Genomic DNA, 16,485 nt, shown 5'->3' with positions numbered 1-16,485 from the left:
AACTGAGGACCTTGTGCTTGCCAGGAAAGCACTTATTCCACTGAGCTATCTCCCTGGCCCCATCTGAGCCATTTTTCATGTATGCTTCTACTGCCTTGTACACTCCCTGAAGTGATGTTTATGGACTCTTGACTTGCTGGTACCATTGTTTCCACCCAGAATCTGATGAAGATGGAAACCACGTCTCCTGGGTTCCACTGACTAAGTGCCTGGCACAGCACTTGGCACATAGTAGCTACTCACTAAGTACTTATTGGATTAAAAAATTAAATTGGGTAAATAGCCACCCCTAAAATGTACTCAATGCAAGTAACATAGAATTATTTTATTAAAGAACTAGTGCATAATTTAAAGGTCTGGTTATATACTGCTTTACTGAACTATCATTGGAGTTGATTAACTATAATTCTTTTTTTTTTTTTCTTTGCTTCCAGGTGGGGACCAGGGCTTACTGAACACATTCTTTAGCAGCTGGGCAACAACAGATATCAGAAAACACCTGCCATTTATTTATAACCTAAGTAGCATTTCTATATACTCCTACCTCCCAGCATTCAAAGCGTAAGTGCAAATGGTTTAACTGTTTTTGCCTACAAGAAAGGTGGGGGATAGACTTTAAGACATTTGGGAGGTGTCTCATTGTCTCTCTGAGGGAAATACTACCAGGTAGGAGCTTCAAGGTCTTTTTCTTGGGTGAATCAAGACTGCAGTTGTGACTGGCTTCAGTGTCATCAGTTAGGTCATCCAGAGGGCCCCTGACTGCCTTTTAGAGCAAGATTCCCCACTTTGGTCCCCGGGTCTCCTGCCTGCTGGAAAGTCCTCCATGCACCATGGGCAGGCACACTGAAGGCAAGGTCCATACCTAGGCATAAACCCAGATCCTGACCCATACTGCTTGCTGAACTTCAATTTTCTGAACGTGCCCAAAGAGGATGTTGGCAGCTCCTCCACAACAGCAGCAGTGCAGTGTCCTGACTAAGAGTAGCTTTGGTGCTTGTTCTTTTGGTACATCCTGATCTCTTCTTAGGTGGTAACCTTGAGCTGAGTCCTAACCGCTCTGCCTCAGTGTCTTCATGGGGTTATCGTGACCATTCCAGGAGGCACTCCCAGAGCATGGTTAGAGGGGGCCTGACCTATTCTTAGTTAATGGTAGACTATTTGTCAATTTGCTTGCCTGTCAGCATAGTGTTAAGTATAATTCCTGAAGACAAAAAAGCAGGCTAATACGTCTGTACTCTGTCATTTACCTCTGATGATTTATGACTCTGTGTTCCAGTTTTCCATATGTAAAGCAAAGATGAAAATAGTGTCTACCTCATAGGCTTGCCTGGAGGATAAAGTCCGTTAATGCACCTAAGTTCAAGTGGACATTTGTCTCTGTTGTCATCAGTGTTTTTGGAAACGTCCTTGTTTGGTCTCTGGTACGTTTGTAACACAGCAGCTAATGCACCCTCATGGCAGTGTTTATCTCACTCCAAGAGCCTGGGCCCTGTTTTTTAGACTCTGACTCAGTGTGTTGAACTAAGAAGATGATTCAGATTTCTTGAATCAAGGCCTAGCTGTCAGGTTGATCCTGAGACAGAGCCATGAGCAGTGAAGCCCTTTATTGAGCTAGGCTTCTTTCTCATCTCTATCCTGCGTGGGCATTCCTGAGTAGGCAGAAAACAAAAGGCTTTCACTCCTCATATTTCATTATCCAGTGTCATCTCGTAAGTCTTGCGCCACAGGAATAAGCATGCCTGTCTTTCAGTGGCAGGAATGGTTCCTTCTCTGTTTTTGGGCAGACTGTTGATATCTGCCAGTTAGGATCATAAGCGTCCTGTCTTCTTTCCTCCCCAAGTGTCCCTTGGAATTCATGCATGACATTGTAGCCTCTCAGTTCTCTTCCCTCTCCACAGTGAAAAAGGCAAGCTCTAAAACAAACCAGCTGTTTTTTGAATAAAGGAAGCAGAAAAGGATTCAATATCAAGAGAAAAGTGAGACAAGCATCATTTTCATGTCCCAGAATTTGGCCTTGTAAAATATGAATCTGTCTTACATAGGATTGTGGGCCTGATTTAATTGGATCCTTATTGCCTCATAATTAGCCCTGCACTTGGCAGGTCTGAAGATTGGACGCAGAGCTTCGTGCATGCTAGGCAAGTGCTTTATCTCTGAGCACCAACTCCAGCCTTATAATTTTTTTTTTCATTTTGAGATAGGGGCTTCCTAAATTTCCCAGGCTAGCCTCAAATTGCACTCCTGCCTCAGCCTTCTGGGTAGCTGAGATCACAAGCATGTGTCACTGCCTGGCCAGCCCTGCCAGTTTGAACAGTACTCCTACAAACCATAATAGCTTGAACCCCGAGAGGTGAAGGTGTCTACAATAGGGAAATTGCTTATAGTTTAACTGACTGAATTCAAGGATATTGTCATGGAGAAGGAATTTTTAATAGTGCAGTTATACCCAGTGAACCAAGGGTCTTAGAATGCCCCTGCTGGGTGACATGGATCTGACATCCTCCATGTTTGTTCTGTTCCCAAACAGGGAGAACCTAGTGTTTGATAAGTAACTATTTTCCTTTGACTTAGTTTCAGTCTATCTGATTTTCATCTTACTTGCCAACACTGAACCCATTGTACCTTTCAGACACAGCCTGGCTTTCATGGCTTACATTTATTTTAACACAGAAGAACAAGAAGCAGATGCAGCAGAGGCAACCAAGAGCCACTTATCTCAAGAATCCAGTTGTTTTATGCCAAGTGAATTTCCCAGAGAAAACTTGAGAGCTAAATTGCCAAAGTGGCTAGAATGGTTTCTTCTTCATGGTTCAATGACTGAGTGCTATTTTTGGAAACCTCTGATTTATTGCCATCACTGTAGAGTACATGACGCATTGAGGTAACAAGGAGCAACTCCGCTCACGGGCCAGACGTCAGGCAGCTTGCAGGCTGGCAGGAGCTTATGCTGCTGCTGCATGGCTTGCTCTGGGGTTGCCAGTTCCACTTTTCTGTGATAAGACTGCTCAAAGCCGAGCCTTGTTTCACCTCCTCACTGCCTGTTTAGGAATGTTGAAAGCAAATCAAAGAACTCATTTTCTCTTCCCTATGCCAGAAAGTGTTTTATTTCTATCTTCAGAGATGTCTCCCCTATATTTCCTTATACTTGCAAAAGGGATGAAAAGATGTAGGTCATTTTAAGTTAATGTAATATTGTACAAATCCTTTCTAAACCTAAGTATCCTATTGTGAACATTTGGGTCACCGTAGCTATTCCTGAAAGAATACTGTGAATTTGAAATCTCATCTTGGGTGCAGAATTACTTTGGTACTCCAGTGCTGAACAGCTCCCTCCTAGGTCTTCACCTGGGTCTCCATGGGTGGTGGCACATGGAATCAGTACTAGGGAGTGGTGTAGAGCAACTTGAGCTTCATGTTGAAAATTTGTCTCACAACTCAATAACCATGTACCCTGAGGCCACAGAGGCAGCATTTAGATGTCCCAGAATCTGTAGACTTGGTTGTCTTAGAACAAGGGAGGAGCCTTTCAGCAGAACTACTGAGCTGTTATGTGATGGTTCAACTCAGGAACAGCCTAATGTGAATCACAGGAATTTGAGCCACCAAGTAGTGTTTCTAATGCCTTTCTGTACATTCCATTTAGATAGAATAAAATGTAAGGTAACACCCAAAAGTTTTACTGCCTTAAACAATTACTGAAACATAGCCTCTGAAAAACAAAATCAGTAACATTTTTAATAGAAGATCCTCTTTAATACAGCATAACTTGAGACCAGCAATGTTTTATTTGTTTCTCAGCTCATTTGTAGTTGTATGCATTGGGAAATAAGTTATTAATGTGTTTCTCAGTGGACTAGTGCCATAGAAAAGTACCTAGCTTAATCTTTGGAATATAGTAGGCTTTTAATGAATATTAGTTGTTTTACAGTTTTCTGTTCATGGGGGGGCCACTTTTAGTCATAAAATAGAATTCGATTTGTATATAATGCTAGAAAAGAAATATTTTAGAATCAGTCAGTACTGTCTTAGCTTTCTGTCATCCACAGCTGTTTAGGCCATGTCATGTTCTATAAAAACGTGTCTGAAGTAAAGATAAAGAATTCTCTAGTATTTTTTCAGACCACTAGAGAAGCTGGTCAAATTAATTTGCTAGAAAGCCCAATTTACCAAATATTTTCATTAAAATATTTTTATTTTATGTTTTTATTTGAGTTTAAATACGGCTGGAGGGACTAGGGAGATAGCTCAGTATAATAAATGCTTGCCTGGCAAGCACAAGGGCCTAAGTTCAATCCCCAGTTCCACCAAAAATAAATAAATAAATCAGACTGGAAGCTTTACCTAGTAAAAATTAAAATTTTCCCCATTTATTTTATTGCTTTGAGCTTTTTTGAGGATAGTCATCTATATCAAGAATGTGGTTTATTCATTAAGACCTTATCAAGCATACTTTTTTTTCCTTTTGGCCAGCTCAGCCCTCCCTGAGGGGAGGGCTGGTGTGGTATGTGGTACCCGGATTGAACTGTGGTCCCCTGAGCCTGCCTAAGCTTGCCTAAGCAGGCCCTTTAAGCTTCTGCACTATCTCACTGGCTCCTATCAGGCATACTTAAAATTAATATTTTTCTAAGTTGAATCTTTAGTGTCCTAAATTATACTGTTCTTGTATATTTCTGATTTGGTTGGTTTTACATGATCCCTAGAGTCCCCTTAAGGAATGCTTTTTCTCTGACTATTTTCATTGAGGCTATAACTCTTTAAATTTCTTTTTTATTTTCATCACCTTTATCCAAAACTCTGAACTGTTGTGTTTTTGAGTCTCTCTTTTTCCCCCTCCATTTGACCTATGCCTCATTCATTCCCTTGGCAATTCTAGGGCATGTGCAGTGTGTTTAGCTCCTGAGCAATGCTCCAAGATAACCTGTTCTGCTTTTGCTTAGCTGTGTAGTGTCCTGTACCTGCGCAGCATGGCCTACAGGCATCAGGTGTTGACAGAGCATCAGGTGGTAGCTGTGCCGGCATCTTGTTCTTTCCTGATGTCTGTGGTCCCTTTGGGCTTCAAGCACCACATTTCTTAATGTTGCCATCTAGTCACCTGACTCAACTCTAATTGTTTATCTCTCCTTGGATCTTACTGCTGTCTGTTCTGCTCTCCTACTTGGCTTTACTAGCTAGCTTCCATATCAGACCAAATCCAACCTTTACTCTTTTTTTTGTTTTATGCCATGCAGTGAAGAAAAAGCCTAGCTATAACTCCTCCTTTAAGGCTGCTCTGACAGTAGGCAACAGAGAGCACAAGGAGTGTAGTGTGATCCTCTGGGCAGAGTCAGGTTGCTGCATCAGCGGGACAGTGAGCTCCTGAGAGGCCAAAAACAAAAGCACTGAGTGGAAGACAGCCTTTCTCAGAAGCTGCATTAGGTGCTTTCCACAAATATGATGGGTTTTTGCTATAAGAATTTCTTTTTTAAAATTCTGTCTTGATGTTTAAAAATCAGGGAGTTTCAAAGAAAACCCTGATTTCTGGCTGGCCAGATAGCTTGGCAGATTAAAACACCTGCTTAGGCACACACAGAGACATGTGGAGACAGCTATTGAGACTGAGCATGGTGGCGCACACCTGTAATCCCAGCACTTGAGAGGCTAAAAAAACAGGAGGATCACTATGAGTCTGATCTCTGTAGCGAGACCCTGTAGACTCTGTACTAATACATTTTTAAAAAAAGAAAACCCAGATTTCAAACTTCTTTGGTAAAGTCAGATATTTGGTAGGATACATCAAATACGACTACTAGGGGTTTGTGACCTAAACGACTGGGATGATGGAATTTTCATTTCCTGAACTGGGAAGAACTGTGTGTGAGGTAGGTTCTGGGGGCCAGGATTGATCAGTGATGTGTTGAATGTATTTGGTTTGAAGTTTATGAAGTTTGAGAGATACAAATTAACATCCTAGTAAAAGTGTAGGGTAGGTAAGTATATAAGAAAGCCAGGATGAAGGTCTAGGTGAGAATAAAATGTGAGACTTGGCAGCATATAAACAATAATCACTGCCATGGAACAAGATGATGTAGCCAAAGGAGTAATTAGTGATAGAAAAAGGTTATGAACATTGGACCCCAATGCAGAAAAATAGGAAGAGTAGGGACAAGAGACCAAGAACAGCAAGTTAAGAGGAGACAAGAAAATATAGTGTTACAGAACACACACAAAAGAAGTTTTAAACATGGAGTGACTGGATCTGGGCTAGCTGTTATGATAAGTCTGATAGGAAAACAACTAAGAATTAGTTCTGGCCTGGAAGACAGAGGTCACTAGTGACTTTGGCAAGAGTACATCTGGTGCAGTGGAGGAGAAGCAGCTTAAAGGTTATCCAGGAGAACAGAGGCAGTGAACATAATACCTCTTCTGAGGCATCTGCTTTAAAGGGGAGCAGAAAAATAGGGTCAAGAGAGGATAGTAGTGATTGTTTGGTGAATAGTGCAGGTATTGGGCCGGTGAGATAGCTCAGCTGACCAAGTGCCTGCTAAGGCAAGCACAGGGACCCAGGTTTGATCCCTGGTACCACATGCTGTGCCGGACCCGTCCCCAGGGAACCTGAGCTTGCCACCGAAACCGAGTATGGTGGCACACACCTGTAATCCCAGCACTGGGAAGACTGAAAACAGGATCACTACAAGTCTGAGCTGTATAATGAGACTCTGTACCAAATTCATTTATTATTATTTTTTCTATATATTTAGTACAGGATCTCACTACACAGATCAGACTCATGGTGATCCACCTGTTTTTCAGCCTCCCAAGCACTGCGATTACAGGCGCATGCCACCACTCCCAGTCTCAATCACTGTGTCAGAGTACCCCTGGGGCGGGGCCAGCATGGCAGGCCAGGGATCAAACCCCAGCCCCTGTATCTCCCTAAACAGGTGCTTTAATCCGCTGAGCTATCTGGCTGGCCTCCAAATTCGTTTCTTTAAATAAATAGTGCAGGGGCTGGGGAGATGGCTCAGTGGAATAAGCACTTCCCTGGCAAGCACAAAGGCCTGAGTTCAATCCCCGGTTCTGCCAAAAAAATAAATAAATAGTGCAGATATTATAGCATGTTCTACAGGTGGTAATGACCTATAGAGGGGTAACACCAAATGCAGAATAATGGAGAGGCATGGAATGATGTCCTTGTGTAGGTGAAAGAGGATGGGACCTTGTGCACAAAGAAAGAGGGTCAATTCAGGTAATTGCCTGACAGTCCATCCTTAGATACATGAAAGCAAGCTAGAGAATAGGACCGGATGGTGGTAGGTGGGGCAAATTTGTTTGGGTGAATAAATGAGCAGCCAGGGTACAGAAACTGACTGGCTACCAGTCAGAGAGTCTTTGTAGTGGCCTGGCCATGTGAGACTTTCCCTGACCTACTTTGTGAAGAAGGATCCACCACCTTGTAGACAGCATTAATGGATAAGGGCTTCATCTAATTTTAGCAAAGTGTGGGTTTGAGTGCTGGCATTGCTCTGCTCTGCATTATCAGAGGATTCACTTGCAAGACATGGAAAAGTTGGGAGATTCCTGGCAGTTGCTGTTGTGTCTGGAAAGCAGTTGTGTTCTGAGGGTGGGACGTGCAGTACCTTGCAGTACCTTAGAGTCCCTACCTCGCTGGGTGACGTCTCCTCTATATGATTGGAGCCCTTGGATGCTTGAGTTTGTGGCTTTTGATTTTAATTTGCATGGGTAGGAGAAAGAATGTTCTGGGGAGGGAGGATGGGTGACTAAGTGGAGTGGGAGGAGAAAGGCCTTCTGTATGCCTGTGCCCACAAGTGTGACTCTTGACAAGGTGCATGAGTGAGTGGCGATGAAACGGTGATCCTGAGTCACTGAAGTGGGCAAGAGGATGCTTGGCACTGTTGCCATGGTTTTTTCAGAGAAGTGTTTCAAATAAGAAGTGTTGTCTTTCTTATTATCTAATTGAACATTGAATATAAAAGGCTTGCTGAGAACTAAAAATGTCTCTGTGTATATTCTCATGCATTAGTTCCTTTTCCATTCCAAACAGTTTTGTAGTCTCATCTACATGTTCCCAGCTACGTTTGTCAACTACTAAACTAGTCATGAAAGTTCTATCTGATCTTTTGGTAACGTCAGGTCACAGGGATTATTTTAACGGCTAACATAAGCAGTATTATTGCTGGCTCAGGTTCAAACTATGTCTTGTGATCTGGACGACTCTAGCGATTCTATCAAGTTAAAATTAGAGCATTTATTTTAAGAGATGTATGCAAGCTGAGATAAATTCCTTGTACTGAGTCAGAATGAATGGCTCAGTAATTTAGAGACAATTGTAATATATACCCAACCTTTATTTTTTCCTGGCTGGCAATATGGTAGATAAATTGGGGCATGAGTCAGTGAATTTCTGATATCCAGGTTCTGAGTTGAGGTCAGTTGGACTTGTCTTCCTACGTCAACAATTCCTTCACCAATTCACTAGCTATTTTGCTTTTATCCAACTAGTTGACTAACACCTGATTGTTACGTTGTAAAAACAAGACTAGAAATATCATGGGTTACCCTTTGTAAATGCTCCCAAATTTGCATTTAGGCTAATTTTTTTTCTACAGTGCTCGGGATCCAACCCAGGATCTTGTACGTACTAGACAGTAGCTTTTCCACTGAACAGCACCCTTAGTTCCTAAAATATTCTTTGAAGCAAGAAGTAACTTCCATTTTTACTTATGCCCTTGTTCCTTATTTCAATGGGATTATTTTGTATTTTCTGAAACACTGAAGGGTGAACTGATTAAGGTGATAGAAAAATTCTCTTAGGAACATTGTTTGAAATTCATATCAATTAATTGAAACTCTATATTTAAAAACAGACTAGTATTTGAGACCTTACACTCACCTATTTTGGGTACCACACATTATCATAAAAGGCCATGAATTAAGTCCTCCGGGCTCCTTTGCTGTGTAAATAAACACAGCTTTGTTGTATAGTTAGAAAATAGTTATGTAGTTAAAGGAACTCCTAAGCCTTCTTGTGAGGTGGCTGGTGTAGGCCCAGAAAGTGTCCCTTGCACCCAGCCAAGGCTAGCCGTAGATAATTTCCAGGAACATACTTCGATGACTACCATAGATAGAACTCCAGCACACTTCCTTCCCTCCTCCTCCTCAGGCCTCATTGTATGCTCCCACCTAGCGGCTGCCTGCCTTTTGTCCCACTCCCTCTGCCCTCTTCTTAAGGACCTGTGGGCTGGCCCAAATGGTCATGATCTGTGATTACCCAGACCTGCTCTTCCCATAAAGATCCCTTGCTCTAAATGTGCATTCTCCCTATGCTCTCTGTGGTTATTCACTTCTATGAATGTCAAACGTGTGGCAGTTCAGGTAATCCAAATTCTTTTTTTTTTTTAAGGGGAATAGTTTTATTTTTTTTCATAATTTTATTGATAAACAGATAGCAATGAGACAGTTTCAAATCAAATCGCTAGGACAGTTTCAATAACTAACACACTGCATACATTCTTCTTAGTGGTTAATTGCTGTACAAGATGTGGACTTGATATCCTATTTACAAACACCATTAGAACAAATCATTCTATTCATTAACAGAATGTAACTGTATATCTATCCCATCCACTTTGCATACACAGATACAAAATGGACATTCATCTGTATCCCCTTTATCTAAGTTCCGTTATTTGAATATTTTTTTTCTATTGGTTTATTTTATTTTTTTTTTTCTTTTCAAAGTTTTATTGATAAACATATAGCAATGAGACAGTTTCAAATCAAATCGAAAGTACAGTTTCAACAAATAATACACTGCATAAATTCTTCTTAGTGGTTAATTGCTGTACAAGATGCAGACTTGTGATCCTACTTACAAACACCATCAGAAAAAATAATTCTATTCATTAAGAGAATGCAATTATATATCTATCCCAACCACTTTGAATACACAGATACAAAATGGACATTCATAGTTATACCCCAATTTTTTTTTAAGTTCCGTTGTTGAATATTATAGGTGTGTAAACTCAGCAAAATATTCTAAAAGAGTACAGAAGCCCATAATAGCATTGGGTCTTCTGTTTAATTGGCAATGTCAGAAATTATTGACGTGAGTCCCCCACAGCTCAACATAACAACATGGCTTTACTTCCTATATTTCATCTTCATACTTTTCTACTGGATGGCTAAGACCAAGGTAAAGCAGGACCTATGCAACAAGAGTTGTAGCTTTTTGGTTTGAGACGGTCAGTGAAATGCCCTCAGGATTTATCCTGAGATCCTGTACCTCAGATTGTAGAACCTTTGTCAGTGCAGCCATGTGGATGAGTCACGGCCATTGCTTGGCCAATGTGCTCTCTGTGAAGTTATTTGAATATTATAGGTGTGTAAACTGAGCAAAATATTCTAAGAGTCCAGAGGAAATAGCATTGGGTCTTCTGTTTAACTGGCAATGTCAGAACCAAATTCTTAAAGCACCCAAAGAGTTCCCATTCCACACTGGGCAGAAATAGAGCTGTGAACAGCCTGAACTCCTGACATCTGAAGCCTCTGCATGATTTGTGCGTGGCTGCTTACCTCCTCCTGTCATGTTCCCTGTGCCTCCACATTCCTGGGCTGTTCTGATGTTCCCTCAAAATATGGCACCAGTTAGCTTTTCTAGGAAACCTACTCGCATATTCCATTTTGTTATTGTTGCTTTGTTGAAAAAATTTGGTCGTTGTTATCAGGTCGCGTCACCCTCTGTTGTGCCATCTCCCACCACTCTGTTCTGCTCTTTGTGCTTCCCCACCCAGCCCTGTCTTACTTATACCCAAGGATTTCCTACCAAAAGGGCAGTTCCACCCGCATTTAGGACACTTAGGCTCTCAATTTCTACCTCAAACAAGCTTATCAAAGGATTTGTAAAAATTAAGGCTGTTTTGTCTATGAAAAGACTATCCCTTGCATAGCTAACAAATGTATTTTGGAGGAGCCTTCAGGTCACAGAAGATAGCAGTGATTTAGCCTGCAAGAGAGACACCCAAAAACATAGATACCTGACAGTGGAGCCCAACCCCAGCCCCACTGCAGGACATGGATGTGTCCCCATGGCATGCCCCCCGACACTCAGAGGAAGGCCAGAAGGAGAGGTGCTAGCCAGCGTGAATGCAGGGCTGTTGCAGAGGTCCCTAAATCTGTCACAGAGAAAACTTGAGCCATGTGGGCACTCAGACAGGACAGAGGCTGAGATCACTTTCCTACCTAAAGCAGAGCACTGGGGAGACTCAGTATGCAAAGGAATTGGACCATTGTACCTGTTTGGACTATTCCAAACTTCCAGTTTACAGAATGAGGTATAATGGACAGCCAATAAGGAGGCCATAAACACTGCCCAACACAGTCCACTCAAGGGACACTGTGGTCCTAAATAACACCATCCTTTTCTCATTTTTATTCTTCCCTGTTTTATCTTTGCAAAAACTGCATCCTTCTAAAAATAGTCTTTCTTCAGACTGTCAGTGCCAACTTGCCCACTTTATAACTTTCTTTCCAATCAGTTACTTCCTATTTCTAGGTCCTTGACAACTTGGGTATTCCCATTTCTACTTTCAAATTGACTGCAGGTAGAAGTTAATGCATGAATTAACAAATGTCAGTCTGAAGACAATGCCCTTATAATTCTGAACGTGCCTTACAATAGCATCCTGGTTAAGAGTTTTGACTCTGGTGCCAGCCTGCCTTGGGTGGAATCCCAGCCGTCACCAGCTGTCTGATCCTTGATGAGTTATTTAACTTCATGCCTTAGTTGCCTCACAGAGTGGATTTGGAGACTAAATGAAGCAAATCATGCAAATGCTAAGCAGTGCTTGGCCTAAGTATTCGTATTTGTGAGCTATTACTCTTTAATACTGCTTAATCATCTGTGAACTGCCAGGGGGACAGGTTAGAAAGGAATGGCATTCACACTCCATTCATGTTTAAAATTATTTTGGCTGGCATTGCTGCCATGTAACTGTATTAAGTTTATATTAGGTATAGGTTAATGCAAATACAAATATCAATATATAGGTTGAGCCAGTGGTTGGTTACTATGGGACAAGCATAGAAATGCTGTGACTCTGGGCAATGAAGTTGAGTCAAGAGGGGTCAATGTCTGAGAAAGTGGAAGGAAGCCATGCCTGGTTCTATGTACAGTATTCAGGTTTTAAGTCTCAGGCTACATATTGCAAGTATAAAGCAGTACCTGTCTGCCCACTCACACTCCATAACATACGTAAGTCTCTGGGATGGGTTTCCTTATGATGATCGTTAGAATATTTGTTGAGACTAGATATCTGAATCCTACCCATTTTTCCCAGGCATTTTCCTCTTCCCACTCCCTAGAGAGTCTCCTCTGAACACCCCACTGGCAGTTACTGCTTGAAAATTTCCACATACCTTAGCATCAGTGTGTCCCTGATAGCACTGATTTGTTGCCTTGATTGTGCTGTCTGAGTTGCCGGGACACACATTGGATGTAGTGCCTTAGGTGTGACAGTTGCCTGTTTAATTAATTGCCCTACATATGTACACAAGTTTGGGTACTGTAATATATCTATCCTCTTTATGATAATTATGATAAAATTGCGTGTGTTTGTGTAAAATACACTATGTGTATAAGGATAAGCTTGGAAATATCAGGTATTCTGTTCATTTTTGGAAAAATTTAATGTGAAATAATCACCCTTAAGAAGGAATTTTCTTTCTTTTTTTTTCCCCCGGTACCAGGGATTGAACTCAGGACCTTGCACTTGCCGGGCAAGTGCTTATTCTACTGAACTATCTCTCCGGCCCCAAGAAGGAATTTTCAAGAAGACTTTTTCTTACATATTTTTGAAGTGGCACCATTATAGAGTAGTCAAAGCAGCTCGGGCTTCATTAAGAGACAATTGTGCCAAATCCCATTTAATAGCTGTGTGGCTCAGGGCAACTGAGTCTTCTGTGCCTGAACTAGCACATGGATAAAGCTTACTTTGTAGGAATTATATTCCCAATCACATCCTTAAAGCATTTAAGCCCCAAACATAGATAACTCTGAGATGGTATCTATTTAACAGGCCCCTTAACGTTTTTTGTTTTTTTGTATTTAGGGCAGGGTCTACAGGGTCTACCCGGTCCCACTGCATAGATCAGACTCATAGTGCTCCTTCAGTTTACTGCCTTCCAAGTGCTGGGATTACAGCTGTATGCCACCATGCCCAGTCTCAATCACCATCTCAGTCCACCCTGGGAGCAGGTCTGGCACAGCAGGCCCAGGGATCGAACTCCCAGCCCCTGAGTCTGCCTAAGCAGTTGCTTTAATCCATTGAGCCATTTGGCTGGCCCTTGAACTTTTTTTTTTTTTTAAATAAACTCTAAGAGTTAGAAAATGTTATGTGAACAGCGTCTACATTATTTTGATCTATACATCATACTTCCTATGTAAATCCACTGAAAAATCTTAACATGTGAACCCCAGCCACCAAGGATCTGCCGTTTCACCTCCCTTTTCCTATGCAGAGGGGCTTCCCAGTTCTGGCTGGAGGATGCATGGCAGTGCACACAGCTGTTCCCTGCCTGGAACTCCTCAATTATCACCGGATTTCCAGACCCCATCTGCTGCACAAGCTTGAAGTCCATCCTGTCATCACAGCACTTCTACCCCCTGCCTCTGGCTTGCATGCCCTTCCAAGTTCCCGAGCACTCCCTGCTCTGAGTCTCCCTTTGGCTCTTGCAGTCATATTTATTATTGTTTTTATATGCATAGATCTCCTTCCAGCTAGTGCAGGAGCAGGCTTAATATCCTTTGAAGATATATTTTATTATGAAATACAGTGTCTATACAGAAGTATGTGTCCAAAAAATGTATAGCACTTTAGTTTTGTTTTTCATGGTATAATTTTTTATGTAGATTTTCCTATCATCTTTCAGTGGTTTTCCCTCCACACAATAAAAGATGTCATTTTTTTTCAGCATGTGGGTTTTTTTATTATGGAATATGTTTGTGTTATATAATAATTATACACTGGACATGGTGGTGCATGCCTGTAATCCCAGCACTGAGGAAGAGGATTACCTTGAGTTGAAGGCCCACCTAGACAACACAGTGAGATCCAGTCTCAAAAAAGAGTACACACAAGTATCATGAGATACATGAGAAATGTCATAATGAAATGTGAACAGATATGAGCATTGTTTTTTTAAAAATAATTTTATTGAGAAACAAATAGCAAAGATAGTTTCACAACCAATTACTAGCACATTTTCAATAATTAATGCATTGCATATTGTTGTCTTAGTGGTTATTCATTCTATAAGACGTAGGCATGATATCCTGTCTCAAACACTATTTACTAGAACAAACCTCTCTATTGATTGAATTAAGAAAATGGAGCTGTATATCTATCCTAACTATTTTGAGTACAGAAACAAAATGGTCATTCATTTCTATCCTACTTTTTCGGTTAGTTTTGTCAGAGAAGGGCATTCCATTATCATTTAAATATTGTAGGTACATGAATTCAGCAAAAATCCCAATATAGTCCAGTAGTCCATAATAGTAGTGGGTTTTCCATAAGACTGGCACTTTCTGAAGTTGTTGACTTGAGCCTTTTCCAGCTCAGCATATCAATATGGCTTTACTTTTTATACTTCCTTTTTCATACTTTGCTGCTGGATGGTTAAGACCAAGATAAAGCAAGACCTATATAACAAGAAATGTAACATTTGTATCTGACAAGGTCAGTCAAATCCCCTCAGGATTTAATATGAAACTCTGTACCGCAGTTTGTAGATCCTTTGTCAGTGTCAGCCATGTGGATGAGTCACCGCCATTGCTTGACCAATTATGAGCAATGTTTGAAAAGTATGTTTTTCACAATTGCATTCAGATACATGAAAATATTCACATGGGAGAGAAGCGAGATAGACATATGCAGTCAATGTAGGAAACCCTTGAGTTCTTTCACTTACCTTGAAATAATGAAGGACCTCACACAGGACAGATCTTCTATGTAGATAATATGAAAAAGCTTTAGTGATTCCTGAGACTTGAGAGAAAATGGACAAATTTACATGGAAAGTAAGTATAATTATAAAATGTGGGAATTCTTCACTTTTACATGTCCCTTCCTGGAAATGTGACATTGTGCAATGGGGAAACTCATATTAATGGACTTTATGAAAACACCGCCACTCATTTTGGTTTTATTTGTAATTACAAAAGAGTGGAATATATTGAGAAACTGGAAACCTAAGGGATCTACACAGATCTTACAAGTAGTGCGCATACTTGTAAGAATGCCAGTTGGAGTAAATCCCTATGAATGTACAAAGTTCTCAGTGATAATTCATTTTCAGAAACCTCTGATCGTGTCTCAGGTACAGAAAACTTATACAAGTATGTAATTAAAACCTTAATATGAATTATTTGCATCTAGAATGCTACAGAATAAAATATCTTAAAGGGAACTGGTACATACACATATTGCACTTTGATCATTTTTACTTCCCCTTCCATGCCTTTCTAGATTTTCTTCCCATTTCTACAAAAGCTACCTATTTCCTACCAAATCTTATTTTGCATTTTAAATTATTTATACTGTATTTTAGGTTTGTCATATAAGAGAAAGCATGTAATATTTATCTCTTTTTGTCTGGCTTGTTTTACTTAGTATTATGGCTCAACACCCATTTTCCTACAAATGACTCAAATTTAGCTTTTATGGAAGTAGTACTCCACTGTGTGTATAAGCCACAATTCCTTTATCCATTCATCTGTCAGTGGACATATTGGACCCTTCCTTAATTTAGCTGTTGTGAATTGTGCTGCTACCTAGAAAGAGAATAGCTATATCAAATGGAATTTCTAGTTTTAGTTTTCTGAGAACTCTCAATACTGATTTCCACAATGATGGTAATAGTCTATACTCCCAACCAATGATATGTAAGGATTCCTTTTTCTTGGCAGCCTCACCAGTACTTTGTCATTGAATCCTTCAGGATAACTTACCCCTGTTCTTCCAGGGGTAAAATGGAGTATCAGTATTGGTTTTGATTTGCATTTCTCCAATGGCCAAAGATGCTGAACATGTTTCATGTATGAAATAGCCATCTCTACTACTTCTGTGAAGTGTATATTCATTTCCATGTCCCATTTTCTGGTTGGTTCTTTTTATCTGGAGTTCTAATTTTTCTAATTTTTTAAAAATTTATTCTACGGTAAGACTAGTCAAAATTCTGAGTAGTTGGAAAAAAATTTTCCCATGTTTTTTGTTGTTGTTGATTTACTTTTTTATTAATTTTATTGAGAAACAAATAGCAATGAGACAGTTTCAAAACCGATTAGTAGGACAGTTTCAATAATTAATACATTGTATATTGTTGTCTTCATAGTGGTTATTCATAGTACAAGATGCAGACACGATATCCTGTCCAAACACTATTAGAACAAATCTTTCTTCTCATCGAATTAAGAGAAAGTAGCTA

General features: G+C 40.5%; 1 protein-coding gene across 2 annotated transcripts in view; it reads left to right on the top strand.

The window, feature by feature from the left end:
- Positions 1-16,485, top strand: part of Gyg1 (glycogenin 1) — a 40,458-nt gene that overhangs the window by 17,305 nt on the left and 6,668 nt on the right. For both annotated transcript variants that reach the window (XM_023712965.1, XM_004629197.2), the window contains exon 5: positions 435-561. In XM_023712965.1, the coding sequence (XP_023568733.1) occupies positions 435-561 (127 nt within the window). The remainder of the gene's footprint in view (positions 1-434; positions 562-16,485) is intronic.

This window comes from Octodon degus, unplaced genomic scaffold (genome assembly GCF_000260255.1).
Source record: "Octodon degus isolate 3935 unplaced genomic scaffold, OctDeg1.0 scaffold00028, whole genome shotgun sequence".
In the NCBI taxonomy this organism is placed as follows: Eukaryota; Metazoa; Chordata; class Mammalia; order Rodentia; family Octodontidae; genus Octodon; species Octodon degus.
Note: the sequence above shows the minus strand (reverse complement) of the source record. Positions and strands in the feature narration are given on the sequence as shown.